General features: G+C 40.7%; 1 protein-coding gene across 1 annotated transcript in view; it reads right to left on the bottom strand.

Annotated features, from left to right (window-relative positions):
* Window positions 1-16,331, bottom strand: part of myom3 (myomesin 3) — a 62,181-nt gene extending 45,850 nt beyond the window's left edge. Inside the window, exons 1-3 of the mRNA XM_088409635.1 lie at window positions 16,030-16,331; window positions 13,439-13,564; window positions 6,893-6,997 (exon numbers count right to left, since the gene is read on the bottom strand). Of these exons, the coding sequence (XP_088265761.1) occupies window positions 6,893-6,997; window positions 13,439-13,564; window positions 16,030-16,331 (533 nt within the window). The remainder of the gene's footprint in view (window positions 1-6,892; window positions 6,998-13,438; window positions 13,565-16,029) is intronic.
* Window positions 16,332-17,199: the final 868 nt, after the last annotated feature.

Genomic DNA, 17,199 nt, shown 5'->3' with positions numbered 1-17,199 from the left:
CTCACCATAGTCCAACAAATAAAAAATCCAATTTTATCATAATGGTAAATGTGATGCAAGTTTTTCATTTTTTATTTAAAGTCTCATTATTCAAAGTCCCTCCAGTTTTTCTTTTTTTTTTGTTAGTGATCATTTTTAATACACTGTTAAATCCATTTAGGTTGATCTTGTCATGCTAGTTAGCTAGTGCTAAGTTAACAAACAGGAGTTCTGAGGTCCAGTGTCCATGTTTGCAAACTTCCATAGCATCCTCAATTTTTTATTAGACTGCCAAGGCATGCACAGACATTTTTTTGACACATTTCAGCGTTTGTTTCCAATGGTCAGTCTGCTACTTATGTGGTGAATTTCTTTAAAGATTGCAGTGGTTCTGGCCCAGCTGCGTTTCTGGAATCCGCCGCAGGGCAATGCTGGTTGGTGATGAAATGAAGACCTCTTGGACTCAGGCATCTTGGTTGGAAAAAGATTTATTCTATAATTTCATACTGCTGATGTTAACGCTAGCTCAGTCAAGATGGCGAGTGGCCACTTGGCTTTTTCTTCTTCCTTTAAAACTCGTCTATCTCCTCCTTTACTACTCAAATTCCATGTTCTGGCAAATGTTCATTGGTCAAGAGGTCAGATGGTCAGGGGTCCAGCAACCCCCAACCAAAAGGCAGACCCAAAGAATGCCTTTGACCCCATTATCTGATTTAAAAGTTATACAGACAAATCTACTGCAATGTTGCTTTAGCAAAGTACTGAAGAAATTAACAAAAGTAAATGAACATCCCAAAATACACTTCACTTTATTCCAATTCCAAAAATATTTTAATATGTCGTTAACATGGAGTATGATGTGATTGTGAACCATAATGATAAACAGGAAGTTCAGTATTTTGCTCATTTTCCTCTTTGTATTCCAGTTATCATCAGAATATCTTGTGATAAATGCGGTTTCTCACAAGACGACGTTTATTGGGCTTCATAAAAGTCTTTATTTTTTGACTCTACCGGCCGTAAGAAGAAAAATGTTCTCAGGCAAACGTAAAGGCCCCGATATTTAATCATGAAGCAGGAATAAGTGATTCCACTGGTCCGCAATGACACTTTCGTAATATATTTCTTGTTTTCCTTTAATGGGCTTCACCATCTCTGTTGTGGTCTATTTGCAGCAGAGCACTTAAACATGCATAAGTCGAACGTTTTAATATGACACCCGTCGCCAGGGGCGTGCGCCCCGTGATTGATCTTGTGATTAAACATTCACAAACGCAGTTCTGATCTATGACGACCACTCTGGCATTAAGGGCTGAACAAATACTTGAGATAATTGGCAGCAAAATGCACAAACAGCATAAATCCACACAAATGCTCGCGCGTGCAAAACCACAATCCAAAAAGTAGCGGCCCCTTTCATACTGTTTGCGACCTTTCCTGTCAGTCTTTTTTTTTCTATTTTTAAATCGAGTATCGGTCTGTCAGTCCTAAAGCTAAAGAACCGAGTACACATCCATCCTGCAGGAGTGAGATTGTTTATGGCTTAATTTCTGCTCCGTAAGACATTTTTAATATTTATTAGCAATGCAGAGGATAGCTCCTGTCAAGACAAAACATCCCCGCCATCCATCTGTCAATCCAACTTTACGCCTCAGAGGAGCTGATGCTAAAGAAGCTCTTTGGAGACACACCGACTTGTTTACATGCACAAATTAATCTTGCTGTTGACATATTTCCAGCTCTCTTCTTTTTGCCACTTCTCTATCAAGTCCTAGTTGACCTGCACTAGGTTAGAATTTGTATTTGAACAAGTATGTTACGCAATGGTATGCCATGCTACGTAATGTTACGATACACTGCAGTACGCTACGTATGCTACAGCTACATTACGTTCGATTAGGCCCGTGCTTCTCAGTTATTTTTTGCAAAGCCAGTTTTAGAAAACAGAAAACACCCCCACACTCACTATAGAGACTCTAAATAAGATAAACTATCTAAAAATTGTATAACTATACCTAAAATTGTATATTTTTCAACAATGACAAAAAAAAAGCAATATAAATCTACTTTCAACAATTTTTTACATGATTCATACAGGCTACAGGTTAGTATGAAAAGGAAAAAAATAAGTGCATCAAAATGCCTGGAAAGAAAAAAAAAAAAAAAATCTTTTTATAACTAGAAACATAAACTGATCCGTTTGATGCTGAAAGATTAGATTACATCACGAAATATTAATACATGTAAATTGTTCGGGAACATTAACACAGGAGCACCAATATTTTAAACATTATAACCCGAAGAAAAGGTATAAAACATTGTGCTGATTTTTTTCCTAATGACGCCATTAGAATACAATTCAAGTGTTTGACTGCAAAAGTAAAGGCAATATTTTACATTTGTTTATACAGATTTCTATTGTACAAAATCAATGTATTCTTTTGTCGATTATTATTTAGTCATAAATGTAAGCTTTGTTTGTAATTTTGGCGGTTAAGTGGATTCAAATAATTTCATGTGCAATTTTCTCGGAATGGATTCCTCACAAAAACATCAGTTTCAACTAAAGCACTAACTAGACTACTAAAGTGCTTCTTATATTTGGGGAATTACTTTTTGACATTGTATGCAGCAATCAAGATGGAGTACAATGAAAAAATCCTTGTCTTAGGCTTCCTCTCTTTCTCTGAATTGTGTCAGTCCTCAAAGGTGGGGAAATTCAGAGGTGATAGCTAAGCCCAGAAGGAGACTGGGCTGGGATCTGTGAAAGTGGAAGGTTCTGAACAATCCACTCGCTTATTTAATCCCAAGCCGAGTTGCCCGCAGACCATTGCCGCAGCTGAGGTTCATTACTGTCACGTTTTGTCTTTGGGGGGGGCTTCAAATGTCATCCACAATGACTCTTGCCTGCTCTTTGCTCACCCCGTCGCAACTCCAAAATAACTGCTCGTCTTCTTGGCAGATTGTCTGCTCAATCTCTTGAAGAATTGAGCTACATTCATTGTACAGTCAGGAGTTCCTATCCCTGCAGGTAGCACGCACTTTGACATATCCCGTAGGGCTAATTATTCGACTGCTAAGTAACTACACATTTTTTCGAAAGGCCAAAAAAGGTAAAGGTGTGTTCCCAAGATGGAAATGCCAAATGTCAAGGATGTGAGACGTTAACGTTGAATTCTAGACCGCTGAGGGCGGTATTACATTTCCCACTTCCAATATAATATTCGAGTTTTGTGAAATCTTAGTGATTAGCAGTCATACATGTCAGGGTGCAAGGATACCTTTTTCATTTTAAGAGTATGGCCAAAGTCATTGAGTGCTAAAAACAAATGACAGCATACTTTTAATTATTTTCTCTTTAAATCTCAACCTTGTTTTGAAGGCCTGCCTTGTCTTATGCAAATAAGCCGTTGCTCACCCTGTCGACTTCTACTATCAGCCAATGCTGAGTGTGGGTTTCATTTCCATGATGGTGAGCCAAAGCTTGAGGGGATACTACTGGGCAAGGGGCTACTACTAGTGTTTTTCTATAGTTCATTGCCAACGACACAAAACAGTCTTTTTTTTTGAGGCGGGAGGGAAAAAAAAAACTACTTTTTATTTTAAGGCCCGATCACCTAGAGCAGCGGTTCTCAGGAGCATTAAGTGAAGGCATCTGAAAGGGTCTGTGACATTTTAAAACTGTTTCTGCAAGGTATAAGAAGTAGCAAATCAAATCGAATGCTTTGCAGGAATGATTTTCAATTTAAGAGCGAATAAATTGGAACATAATGTAGCTTATTACTAAATTGTGCGATTGTGACTTCTTTGCAAGATGTATGCTTTGTGTTTGTAAAATTTTACATGAATGCGCCAAAACAAAACGGATGGTGTTTTACAATCATTCTTCTGGAGTTCTGAATAAAATGCCTTCGTTAGAGGATACTTGGCTGAAAGACTATTTCACAACGATGACCTTTTTGCAACTGTGGCTAATGTATGAAAAAAGGAGGTTATTGTGCAAATCTGTTCACTCAAGTCTTGTATTTACTGAACAACGGTAAAATGTCGACAACCAGGTCTTACTTTTTCCTCCAATTAAACCTTGTGTGTCAGAGGAGAAATACGCCAATATATCCATCTTGTTTTGTAAGGTAACATTTATGATGAAACCAAAGTCTCGAAATCATCTTAAGTAATGACTTATTTACATATTAAAATAATATCAAAATAAAAGTTTAAAAAAAATAGTCTTTTTTTGGAGTATTCAGACACTAGAACTATGGTGGCCCTAATGGGTCAAAAAGGCTCATTATTGAGTCCTGGGAAATCAGGCACATGTAACCAGGACAGACATTCCTGTGAGTAAATTTAATGAAGTGGCAACATTCCTTGTCTACGATTATTTTTAGATCCATACATGACAGTCAAGCGGGGATTCCTGCCCTCTTTACATAATAACGAGATGGGTGAGAAGTAAAAAAGGTGACGAACATGCTACCCCATTCCCTGAACGATAAATAAATCAACCGATTCTCCAACCTTCAAATCATACAGCCTCTCTGTTGGAAAAGAAGTTTAAACACAAGGCAAGGAGCATAAAAAAAGTCAAGGCCAATAAGCGAAGGCTGACCTGGATAATGTGACAGCTGTGCCCAATGATGCAGCGAATTAACAAGGTATTAAGTCATAGCCTGCGTTCTTACAAACGGCCAGTAAATGTCTCCGGTTTGCCCTATCTGCAATACGTGACTTTTTTGTTTTTCACCATAACCGAAGATCTCAAAACTCCGGCCAAAGTGGAAATTTGGAAAGGAAGGAAGACAAGAGACTTTAGATTACTTTTGCTCACGAGGAGAACCAACAGAGATGTGTTCAGAGTTACAATCTTCTACAGCTCTGAAAACACACGCTGCCAAGTCTTCTCGTATATTCCATGAGACAGGCCCCTATTCACGCAAACATTGCCACCATACAAGTTTAAGGAGGCACACAGCAGCAATATGATAACCATCACACGATAGTGGCGTGTGACTGTTATCGGCTTTCCATTCATACAATTGCTGCTTTCTTCTTATAACGGCCAGTTAAATCCCGTCTGTCCTGTGGTCAGGTCACGGTGCCTCCTTTCTTTTTGAATCACGTACCATTTCACGCTCTGCTCCTTTTACAATTTTCATTTTAATGATTCGTAACAGGTTATACTGCTGAATAAATTCTTTGCATTATAATAAGAGTAAATATGGGATAACCTATGTACATTTATTCTATCAGCTTGTGAATGAATTAAGCCGCACTATGTGGATTCATGTAGCAGAGTTTTTGTTTTTTTTTAATCAATAAACACATCCATGTGGAAATGTTTTTTTTACACACAAAGGTGGGAGAGAATATTAAGGTTTAAATACATTGTACATTGTAGACCAGAGGTGTCAAACTCATTTTTGTCGCGGGCCATTTTGTAGCGAGAACTTCCTTCATTGGGCGGATATGTTGAGGAAACCAAGTCAATTTTATATCGTCTCATAGTATTATTACTGTGCAAAACAAATTGATGGCTTAATTGTTTTGAAATCTGAAGTAAAGCAGCCTAGTTTGTTCATTTATTGTTTATATTCCTGTAACAGAACACACCCAAAAATCCCAACTTAATTTTTCATTTTACACGACAAGCTAAAGTTTTGGAACAGAGATTAGCAAGGTTCATGGAAATTTATATGATTTGCTTCAGCGGGCCACATAAAATGATGTGGCGGGCCGGATTTGGCCCCCGGGCCTTGAGTTTGACACCTGTGTTGTAGACAGTGCTTAAAAAAAAAAAACCTAAATGGATGAAGTGGAACAAAAAATGTTCATGTACAGGTAGAAACATGAAGGTTAAAAAAGACTTTGTTTCGGCCCCTGAAACCTTTTTTTGAAATAAAAAACTAGCTTAACTGATTGAATGGCGGCAGGGCAGCACGTCTGCCAAACAGTTGCAAGGTTCAGGGTTCCAAACCCGGCTCCATCCTTCCCGCGTGCCCTTTTCACGTGCCATTCAAATGCGACCCCATTCAGAACAAAGCGGTATAGAAAACGTATTTCTGGATAGATGAATGGGAGCAGCCATTAGCCTGAATGAAAAAGGGTTTTGCTCAATGAGTCCTTGGAGGGTCTTTTGGGTGAATAAGGACACGTGTCCGCAAGCTGGCCTTCCGCAAATAGATTACAGGCGAAGAGCCCTGATTTCCGACCTTTTGTCAGTACCGGCGCAAAAGAAAGGATGAGAAAATTTGAATCCCCTCAAACGTGGCAAAGTCACCCAGGGAAGAAAGTCATCAAGTTCTCAATGGTTTCCATTTGGCATCGACAAAAAAAGCTGTCCCAAAAATTAGATTTGGAATGAAAGTTGCCTCCCGTGGTTTCGATTGATTCGCTGATTGAAACGTGGCCTCCAAAGCGTTTGCCAACTGTTTGTGCCTGCCACTTTTGTTACGTCTCCAGCTGGGTGCCACCAGTTCTTATTTGTCTGCAGCGTTTTTCCGCTTGGCTCGTAAGACCCCAAATGTGTTGCCTGCTGTTATTTATTTCATTGTATTCTCTTCGTGCTGTCGCTAATTTTTAGACAGATGATTCCTTGATCAATCGTGACCAGCTGTGCACGTTTGGTTGCAAATTTGAATAATCTCAAAAGAGATGTCTTACGACGTTTTCTTCTCATAATACAAAACAGTTGCCAGGTGTCCTAATGATTGCTGCGCTGTTCGTTTTTCAAGTTTATTGTCAAAAGAAATCCCGCATCTACTCAAATCTTCTCAAAGTGGCCCCAGGCAGCGTTCGTCGGCTTAAAACTAAAATTGAAACACGGGTTTATAACATTCAGAGATGAATTAATAAGGCACGCCTGTTAGACATAATAAACATATCTGTGACACTCGACTCGTTCGTATCTCACCACGTCCTGTGGCGGGGGATGTTCTCCGTGTTCAGGATCTCCCTAATGGACATCGCGTCAGCTGAGATGACGGGAACGACATCAGAATAGAGAACTTCCTCTTCACTGTGAAATAGAGAATGAAAGTGATTGGACATCACAGCGCTATGTAAAAACAATAACATTTTTGTGTTATTTTTCATTTTAAATAATGTGTGGTGCTCAAATGGTTGGCGTGTGGCACGAGTAAATAATGTCGATGAATAAGGCGTTAAAAGAAAGTGGTCAGTTTGGTTTTTCCGGGATGTATGAAGTCTTAGTCTTGTCTCGGGCGTCATGGTCCAGTCTCGATCTTGACCGCAAACATCTTAGTCTTGGCTCGGTCCTGGCTACCAAAAGTCAAGATCTTATCTCAGTGCCCACTTCTAAAAGTCTTAGGGTTGTCTCAGTCTTGACTACCAAAAGTCATGGTCTTGATTACCAAAAGTTATGGTTTTGTCTCAGTCCTGACTACTAAAAGTCATGCTTTGTCTTGGTTTTGACAGCCAAAATTCTTGTTTCATCTCGAATTCCAAAAGTCGTGGTCTTGTGTTGGTCTTGACCTTCAAAAGTCTTGGTTTTGGTCTCAACCTTCAAAAGTCATGGTCATGTCTCAGCCTTGCCTTCCAAAATTCACAATCTTGTCTCGATCTTGACCTCCAAAGGTCTTGGTCTTGTATTGACCTTTAAAAGTCTCAGTCTTGAGTATCAAAACTCAAGGCCTCTTCTCAGTTTTGACCGCTTTAAAGTCTTAGTCTTGTCCCGTCTGGACTTTCAAAGTCTTGGTTTTGTGTCAGTCTCGTCTTCCAAAAGTCATGGCCTTTTCTCGGCCTCGACCCCAAAAGTCTTGGTCTTGTCTCGGCCTTGACTTCCAAAATTCACAATCTTGTCTCGATCTTGACCTCCAAAGGTCTTGGTCTTGTATTGACCTTTAAAAGTCTCAGTCTTGAGTATCAAAACTCAAGGCCTCTTCTCAGTTTTGACCGCTTTAAAGTCTTAGTCTTGTCCCGCCTGGACTTTCAAAGTCTTGGTTTTGTGTCAGTCTCGTCTTCCAAAAGTCATGGCCTTTTCTTGGCCTCGACCCCAAAAGTCTTGGTCTTGTCTCGGCCTTGACTTCCAAAATTCACAATCTTGTCTCAATCTTGACCTCCAAAGGTCTTGGTCTTGTATTGACCTTTAAAAGTCTCAGTCTTGACTATCAAAACTCAAGGCCTTTTCTCAGTTTTGACCTCTTTAAAGTCTTAGTCTTGTCCCGTCTGGACTTCCAAAGTCTTGGTTTTGTGTCAGTCTCGTCTTCCAAAAGTCATGGCCTTTTCTCGGCCTCGACCCCAAAAGTCTAGGTCTTGTCTCGGCCTTGACTTCCAAAATTCACAATCTTATCTCAATCTTGACCTCCAAAGGTCTTGGTCTTGTATTGACCTTTAAAAGTCTCAGTCTTGAGTATCAAAACTCAAGGCCTCTTCTCAGTTTTGACCGCTTTAAAGTCTTAGTCTTGTCCCGTCTGGACTTTCAAAGTCTTGGTTTTGTGTCAGTCTCGTCTTCCAAAAGTCATGGCCTTTTCTTGGCCTCGACCCCAAAAGTCTTGGTCTTGTCTCGGCCTTGACTTCCAAAATTCACAATCTTGTCTCAATCTTGACCTCCAAAAGTCTTGGTCTTGTATTGACCTTTAAAAGTCTCAGTCTTGACTATCAAAACTCAAGGCCTTTTCTCAGTTTTGACCTCTTTAAAGTCTTAGTCTTGTCCCGTCTGGACTTCCAAAGTCTTGGTTTTGTGTCAGTCTCGTCTTCCAAAAGTCATGGCCTTTTCTCGGCCTCGACCCCAAAAGTCTTGGTCTTGTCTCGGCCTTGACTTCCAAAAGTCACAATCTTGTCTCAATCTTGACCTCCAAAGGTCTTGGTCTTGTATTGACCTTTAAAAGTCTCAGTCTTGACTATCAAAACTCAAGGCCTTTTCTCAGTTTTGACCTCTTTAAAGTCTTGTCCCGTCTGGACTTTCAATGTCTTGGTTTTGTGTCAGTCTCGTCTTCCAAAAGTCATGGCCTTTTCTCGGCATCGACCCCAAAAGTCTAGGTCTTGTCTCGGTTTTGACTTCCAAAAGTCACGGTCTTGATTTTGTGTTGATATTGACCGGCAAAATTCTTGGTTTTGTCTCGTTCTCAACTTCCAAAATGTCATGATCTTGTCTTGATCTCAACCTCTATTTTAGTCTGGGTCTTGACCTCCAAAAGTCTTGGTCTTGTCTCAATACTCTCTCAGTCTTGTTCCTGGTTGATCCGGTCTTGAACTACAACACTACCAGATATATTTTCACAAAATGCCTGTTCTTAATTTCTGTGTTGGTTTCATTTATAAAGAAGAAAGACTGGCACTTCATCTTCTATATCCCCACTTCTGCCACTAGAAGGCATTAGCTGATTCCCTTGTGGAACATGACATGGGCAAAAAATCCCAAACTTTAATTTCTCCACCTACCTCCTGGTATCCCGTTTGAAAACGTGACAACGCTTATCTTCGCAGACAGTAAGGAGCTTAAAGGGATGATGTTTTTTGGGGGGAAACTTGTGAGAAAGGCGCAAAAGTCAACAAAAGACAAACAAAACAACAAAGTGTCTCAGCAAGAGCATGTGACAGGCAGTCGCTCTTTGAAACGTCAATAGCGCTAATCCCGTGTCAGCATGACGCTTGTGGATAAACCAGCGAGTGAGCTTCCTCGCGACTTGTCGCCGTTCTTTACCGACAGATGTTACGTCGGAGCGTGGGGATGCATCGCATTCCGCCGCGAGACGTCCTGCGCTTTTCTTTGGATACGTATTGCAAATTAAGCCTTCGTTCTTGAGAGATTAATTCAAAGGACCCTTCGCGGAGGGTTTGTCGTGTCACACGGCGTGTTTGTTCTAGCCTTTCTCTTCCACTAGAAGCCTTCTCTTCTCTTGTGGCACAAAATCGAATCCAACGCATGACCTGCTTTCGCTTAAGTGAGATAAAGCTGATGAGCACGCTCCTCTCATACACACACGCGCTCTCAAAATCTATAGGGAGCTTATATAATAAGGTAGAAGAGGGGCCGCCGATGTAAGCATGAGATTGTTAAAACAATAACGCTCAATGGGTATTTTTATCGTATTGACAACTCCTGGATGCTATGTATCGGTTGGTTTACTCGAGGTTTGATCGTAGCAGTAAGGCCGAGGTGTCAAAAGTACTTGAATAGAACTCCAGACGTGTGTTAAGAAAAAAAAAATCTGAATAAAAGTACGGTATATTCATTTCCTATGCCCAAGTGAATGAAAAAAATGTACAGACTAGAATGTGCATCCCTCCGATACAAGATGATTCGATACGTATTTTGTGAAGTGAGGAACGATTCAAGAACTGTAGAGATTCACGCGGAAGGATCTGATTCAGTCAACCATCAATCAAAAATGACTTGACAAATATTTAAACGGTGAAAAATGATCAGAAGTGTGAAGTTGGATAAGGTGCTAGAAGTGTGGTTTTCAAATGCAGGTACTTGCACCCTTGGGGGTACATAAAGGAGATAGGTTGGATTTTAAGGTTTCTGTGGGCTTCAGTTAATCTAATTCAATCTCTAGAATTCCGTGACAGGAACAGTACGTTTTTTATGCCCAAAAGACCACAATTAATAAACGAGTCCAATGGAACACCATTCCGCGTTCTCTACCCGATGCACACAACTTCGAACCTTAATTGGATCAGCTGGAGACATCATATATCATATTCCTGTGTGATCTCAACCTCCAAATATCTTGGTTGTCTCTCGATCTCAACCTCCAAATGTTTATGTCTTGTCTCGGTCTTGACCACCATAAGTCTTGGTGGTGTCTCGATCTCAGCTCCCAAAGGTCTTTGTGGTGTCTCGATGTCAGCTCCCAAAAGTCTTTGTGGTGTCTCGATCTCAACCTCCAAGAGTCTTGTTCATGTCTTGATCTCAACCTCCAAAAGTCTTTGTCATGTCTCCGTCTTGACGTCCCAAACTTCTTGGTCTTTTCTTTGTCTGGACGTTTAAACATATTGGTATTGTCTCGTCTCAATACTCTCTAGTCTATTTAAACGAGCTGCTGTTGGCCGCTAACAGTCAACTGATATCCGTTCTCGAGCTTGCCCCGTTACGGTAATTATTGTCACAAAGAACTTGTCCAATATGAAAATACACATCTCTGTGTCAAAAAGTTACTGACGAATCAATATCCTTGAATGGTGTTAAAAAAATGCGTTCTTTAAGTTAGCGTTTACAAGACACATCCATACATTTGGCATTCGTTTTTGGGATAAAAAAAAGCGTGTTTTATATTTAGGAGATTACAGTTATATCCCCTTTCACACAATAAATGTGGTGAAATGTGGTGCCATCAGTTGCATCCACATTTGGAAGAATCCTAGAGAATTTGTTGCAAATTTTAATTTCTTTTCCTCGCGAGCAGTTGCTGGCTTGTCACAAACGTCTCGTTAAAAGCGTACTGTTGTTTTGGCTGTAAAACAAGCGGCATCTCATATATTGACTCAGGTGCGACAGCCGGCTTCCGTTGCGAGCCCCTAAGCCCCGAGGCGCCGCTTTCAACCAAGCCCCGCGCTTTACAAATGGCTATGCAAATCCGCATGCCACTTCTCGTTTTTCTTTTTGTTTGCAAGCCTGGGAAATTTTCTTCATGTTTCATCACGGCACGCACAGAACAACTTCAGCTTTTTTTTTTAAGGTCTTATTTTTGTTTCACTCTTCTTTGTATAGACTCCCTTTGAGAGTAAGCTGAAAGGCCGAGGCCGTTGAATTATGTAGCGCGCAGCCCGCGGCCCCTCGCAGTATCGCTCCGGCACGCAGGCGCCGTCGCATGCATATAAACGACTGGCAAACACACCGGCGTGCACGCTACGCGCACCATCTTGCATTGTTTGCGCTTTGCCAACATTAATAACAGCTTCCTCAATTCCTCGCAGAAAGGGGAAATAAAAAAGGGGGGAAATGCCGCGTGAGTAAACAGCGAGACGAGTCCGACAAGCGCTCGCTTCTTAAATCAAATCCGAAAGCCTTTCACCACGGAGGAAATTTCACAGCGCAACCGCCCGCTGTCATGTCCGCTGCATAGTTTTTTGACTGGAGGCGCATTGTCTTTGGGTTCTTCCTCTGTCCGTCACAATCCGATTTGAAGATCATCTCATGCGAGCCTCGGCGCTGCGTCTTTGAATCAATAAAACGGAATTCAACCCCCAACCTTTGTTGACGATATGTTCTCGTCATTGTGATTAACAGTACATTTGTGAAACATTTATTAGCAGAAAAATACCATGATTCCCCAAATATAGAACGCATCTGTGTATAGGACACAGTCTTAATTTTAGAGTCCAATTATGGTGTTTTCTATGTTACCGTGTATGAGACACGTCAACAATTTGGGGGCAATGTAAATAATAGAGCAGAATAAATCTCATCTTTGTCAGTTCTTCATATTTTCTTTTGGTCATAACCGCAAGTTATATATTTGTTGTGGGTTAACTGTTTCACATTTCCCACATTGTGTGCTGTCAGTGAACGCAGCACCAATGTAATGTTTAATGCGCTCAAAGCCGTTGTTTTTACCTTATCCTCACAACGCAGCGCGCGTTAATTTTGGCATAAATACCCGACGTTGTGCACCATTCCGAGTTCCGCCAAGTTCATGATTGTGTGTGTCTACATGCCAAAAAAAACACAATTAATAAATGAGTCAAATGGAATAACATTCAGTGTTTTCTAACTGTTGCATTTAGCTCCATAGCTTGTCACTCTTAATCAAATTAACCGTTTTTGGTAATATTCTCGGACGTTGTTTCAGTCTGCCCGCTTCTTTTATTGAAAATTAATGGCAGAACACCCTCGGCTAACTTGAGCCGCTGTCATTAATAAATGAGTCAAATGGAATACCTTTTCATGTTGTCTAACCGGTGCACTCATAATTGAATCAGATGGAGGCATCATAACTTTTCCACGATCCTCTCCGTTTTAGTAAAATTCCAAGGATGGACTCCTTGGTTCAGTCTGCTCGCTTCTTTTATTGAAAATAATACCGTGACAACCTCAGCTGTTGTTAGCTGCAACAGGCACTAACTGCTAACAACCAACTCATCCCGTTTTGGTAAATATTGTAAGTAAGAATACAGCCGATACAAAAGCGAGCATCTGTGCATCAACTCGGCTTATTTGTCTGAATGGTTTTGAATGAAAAAAAAATATTTAAAAATATGATTGTGAAACATTTCCATTTTTGTGTCCTTTCTTCCTCATCATTCTAGCAATATTTTAGTTAAAAGATGGCACACTCCTGGTGGTCGTGCAATATTGAACATGTTGTCACCCTCTGAGTGAAATTTCAGCTCCCTAGTGTTTTTCTATCAGTGCTTTCCCTTTAATGTTAAACCCCTGTGATTTGAAGCTCAAAGATCGGACAAAATACCAAATAAAAAATCGGTGCAGATGATTGCTTAGAAGTACACAAATTCCTGCCGTTCTGGTGTGTGCAAACACTTTGTTTCGCACCTAGAGGTGAAGGTCTTCTTGTTACTGCGTGACGACACCTCCATGCTGTGAGACATGCTGGACGACTCTTCCTCCAGCTCCCGATGCGTTGCCGTCCTGGTTTCCATGGTAACCCCCAACATGCACCTGTGGAGGTGTGTGGGAGGAAAGTGGTTCAGGGTGTTTCTTTGTTATGAAGATACTTACAGTAAAGCTACATCTCATATTCAGAGGTTTATGATATCATAAAAACGGGATGACCATAGTTTGTAACATAACGCCACAAGGGTTAAAGAATCTTTGCCAAGTGCAACGTGGCAGATTCCCATTAATTTCCCACAGAAAAATAGACTACTTTGAAACCATTCCACATTTTCTTTAGTCGTTGCAAATTTACTGTCAATGGGCTGAGATCTTTTTTGGCCCGACGAACACATGTTATTTCCGACCCTTATTAGATGAATCACCTCTTTTTGTTTTGCTGCTAATGACTCTCCCGTCGAGGTCCGCCGCTTCCCTCACCGCCATTAATCACACAGCTGCTCCCCGGTAAGCGAGTGTTCTTATGCCACCAAACAAACAAAATCAGGACGCAGTCGAGTTATAGCTTCATTTGCCTGCTTCTACAAACGGAGGCTATTTAAACAAATGTAATGCGTCTCTTTATATGAATGCTTGTCGGGAGCATGGAGGCTAACGGGCTAATAGGCTAATGTGCCTCCCTTGTTGGCTGCTTTGTGTCTCAATGGTGTTAAGACAAGTGGATGGCTTTGTTTGTGTTAAATGACGGTTTGGTTCGCAATTATCGTATTTTTCGCACCATAAGGCGCACCGGATTATAAGGCGCACCCTTAATTAATGACATTTAAAAAAAAAAAAAAAATCCACATATAAGGCGCACCGCATTATAAGGCGCAACAGTAGAAGCTGTCAAACTTTATTAGTAGATTACAAACCAGCTTTCCGACAACTCCATTCACTCCCAAAATGAATAAACAACTGTCTTATGTTTTATTTTATTAGTATTTCCGTTACAGTTTATCTTTTAACAGCAAGGTATAACATGTAGTGCAACATATATATCAGGGAACTTTTCCTCCAGTGCAATCACAATATATATATATATATATATATATATATATATATATATATATATATATATATATATATAATGTGTGTGTGTGTGTGTGTGTGTGTGTGTGTGTGTGTGTGTGTGTGTGTGTGTGTGTGTGTGTGTGTGTGTATAATAGGAAGAAAATAGCATCAATAAAAAGCAATAATAATAAAAATGAAAGACAGTCCATAAAATGGAGGGTGATTTAAAAGATGCCACTGCATGGCTGAGCTCCTCGGGTATTTTTTATTTTTTTTTGCAAAGTTGAGTCCCCTTTAAGTGGATGCCCATTAGAGGGAAAGCCACTTCTTGTAAAATAGAAAATGAAACCACAAACAGATGGCCAAAGAATACAACGTATTTCCTTTTCTTATTGTTATGGGGAAAATCTTTGTCTCAACTGAAAACAAACCCGCTTTCCTGTCTTCCCCCGAGTATAATTAAATCCTACATCCATTGTGGCCTTTAAACTAAAAGACCAATAAAAAAAAAAAAAAAAGATCCAACAGACTGTAGAAAATAGTAAAGACTCTCAAGAGAAGCCAAAGGAAGAAAACGCAGCTACTAGCTGGCTAATCAACGTGGTGCAGGTGCAACCTTTGGTTTTATGTCAATAAAAGGCGAACCGTGCGCACGCTCTAAATCGTAGCTAACCTTTACAGTGCCAAAAAGGCAGAAAATCGGTGTGCCCTACTTGTGTTGATATTGTGAACCAACTTCACTGTCATTTAATTTGTTGTAGCGGTACCCTCACAAAGGTCACAGGTGAGCCTGAGTCTAACCCTTGCTAGCTTTAGCAAGAGTCGCTAACTGCAAGGCACACATATGACAAAACATCCACACTGATTTTCACAAATTTTGAGTGTAAACCTCTCGACTGAGACAGACAGACTGTTATATTGCTACCATGGAAACAAAACAGTATTCTAAACCTACGCTAACTCAAGACAGCCTACAAGAAGTAATAAAAGAAGTTAATCAGGGGTAAAAATTAAGGGTGTTTTCATTCCCGAGTCAATCCCCAAGTGTTGTAGTTTTCGATATCGGTCTTTGTCTCGATATCAGTTTCATGAACCATTAGATTTGACATTTGTTTCTTTGTACTATTTCAAACACGACGCAGCAGAATTATTTTCTGTTTCAAACATAACAAAAAAAACATAATGGTAAATATTTTCAGGCTTTTTTTTTTAGTGATTTGTTACATGCAATCTTGGTCTTGCCTCGGTCTGGACTTTTCAAGATTGTCTAGTCTTGATCATGTCCCCCCCAATGTTTTAATCTTGTCTCTGTCTTGACCTCCAAAAGTCTTGGTCTTGTCTTGGTCTTGTCTACTAGGGGTAGACATGGAGTCTGGACCTACGAAGGTCTTGACCACCATAAGCCTTGATGTTGTCTCAATCTGAACCTCCAAAAGTCCCAATTGTGTCCGCCCCCAATGTTTTGGTCTTGTCTCGGTCTTGACCACCATAAGTTTTGGTGTTGTCTCGATCTCAACCTCCAAAAGTCTTGGTCGTGTCTCAATCTCAACTCCACATGTTTCGGTCTTGTCTCGGTCTTGACCACCACAAGTCTTTGTTGTGTCTCAATCTCAACCTCCTTGTGTTTAGGTCTTGTCTCGGTCTTGACCACCACAAGTCTTGGTCGTGTCTCAATCTCAACCTCCTCATGTTTATGTCTCGTCTCGGTCTTGACCACCATAAGTCTTGGTTGTGTCTCAATCTCAACCTCCTCATGTTTAGGGCTTGTCTCGGTCTTGACCTCCAAAAGTCTTGATCTTGTCTCGGTCTTGACCACCATAAGTCTTCGTGGTGTCTCGATCTCAACTCCCCAAAGTCTTCGTCGTGTCTCGATCGCAACCTCCAAGAATCTTGTTCATGTCTTGATCCCAACCTTCAAAAGTCTTGGACATGTCTCAGTCTTAACCTCCCAAAATTCTTGGTCTTTTCTCTGTCTTGACCTTTAAACATACTGTATTGGTATTGTCTTAGGCTCAAGACTCTCTAGTCTATGTAATGTCTTGGTCTCACTTGGTTTGGTATTGACAAAAGGAATAACCACTGAAACGTCCTCTTGACTTTTTAAAGGACTTTCAAAGGCAGATTTAGGCAACGAGTGTCTTTTTATAAAAGTATGATGAAGCCCTTGAAGAATTTTTATTGACGTCATCGTACTCTAATAATGCCGACCCGGACCCCCTAAAGATGGGAAATCCTGCTCAGAACCAACACTTGAATTACCGATATAAATGAGAATAAAGTTAGACTCTGAATACGTTTACATGGCCAAAAGCTGCAATTGTGTGTAGATAAACGCACCAAGCACAAAAAAAACTTCTTTATACAAAATATCCGCGGTCGTGTGGATGCCACTCACTCTTTTCCTCAAGGAAATGCGTCGAATCCTTCGGGTGGCGACGTTCCTCTGAATCCAAAACACACTGGCTCTGTACTACCTCTCAGGTTCTGTCGCTGTCTCATCCCTTTGTGGTTATTCCGGATGAAGCGACACAAACCCCCGACGCTGTAAAGTCGTCAAATATAGATCCGTGACCACCTCCCCATGCCTTGGGTTGCGCACACATGCATAGCGAAACAGTAGTCAGGTCGAATTAAGTGACTTATGCCGGCTATGGGATGAAAGCGATGGGATACGATGAATGACCAGA

The sequence above is a fragment of the Hippichthys cyanospilos genome, chromosome 3, assembly GCF_059441005.1.
Source record: "Hippichthys cyanospilos isolate Australia breed blue-spotted pipefish chromosome 3, RoL_Hcya_1.0, whole genome shotgun sequence".
In the NCBI taxonomy this organism is placed as follows: domain Eukaryota; kingdom Metazoa; phylum Chordata; class Actinopteri; order Syngnathiformes; family Syngnathidae; genus Hippichthys; species Hippichthys cyanospilos.
This window is presented reverse-complemented; position numbering and strand designations above follow the sequence as displayed.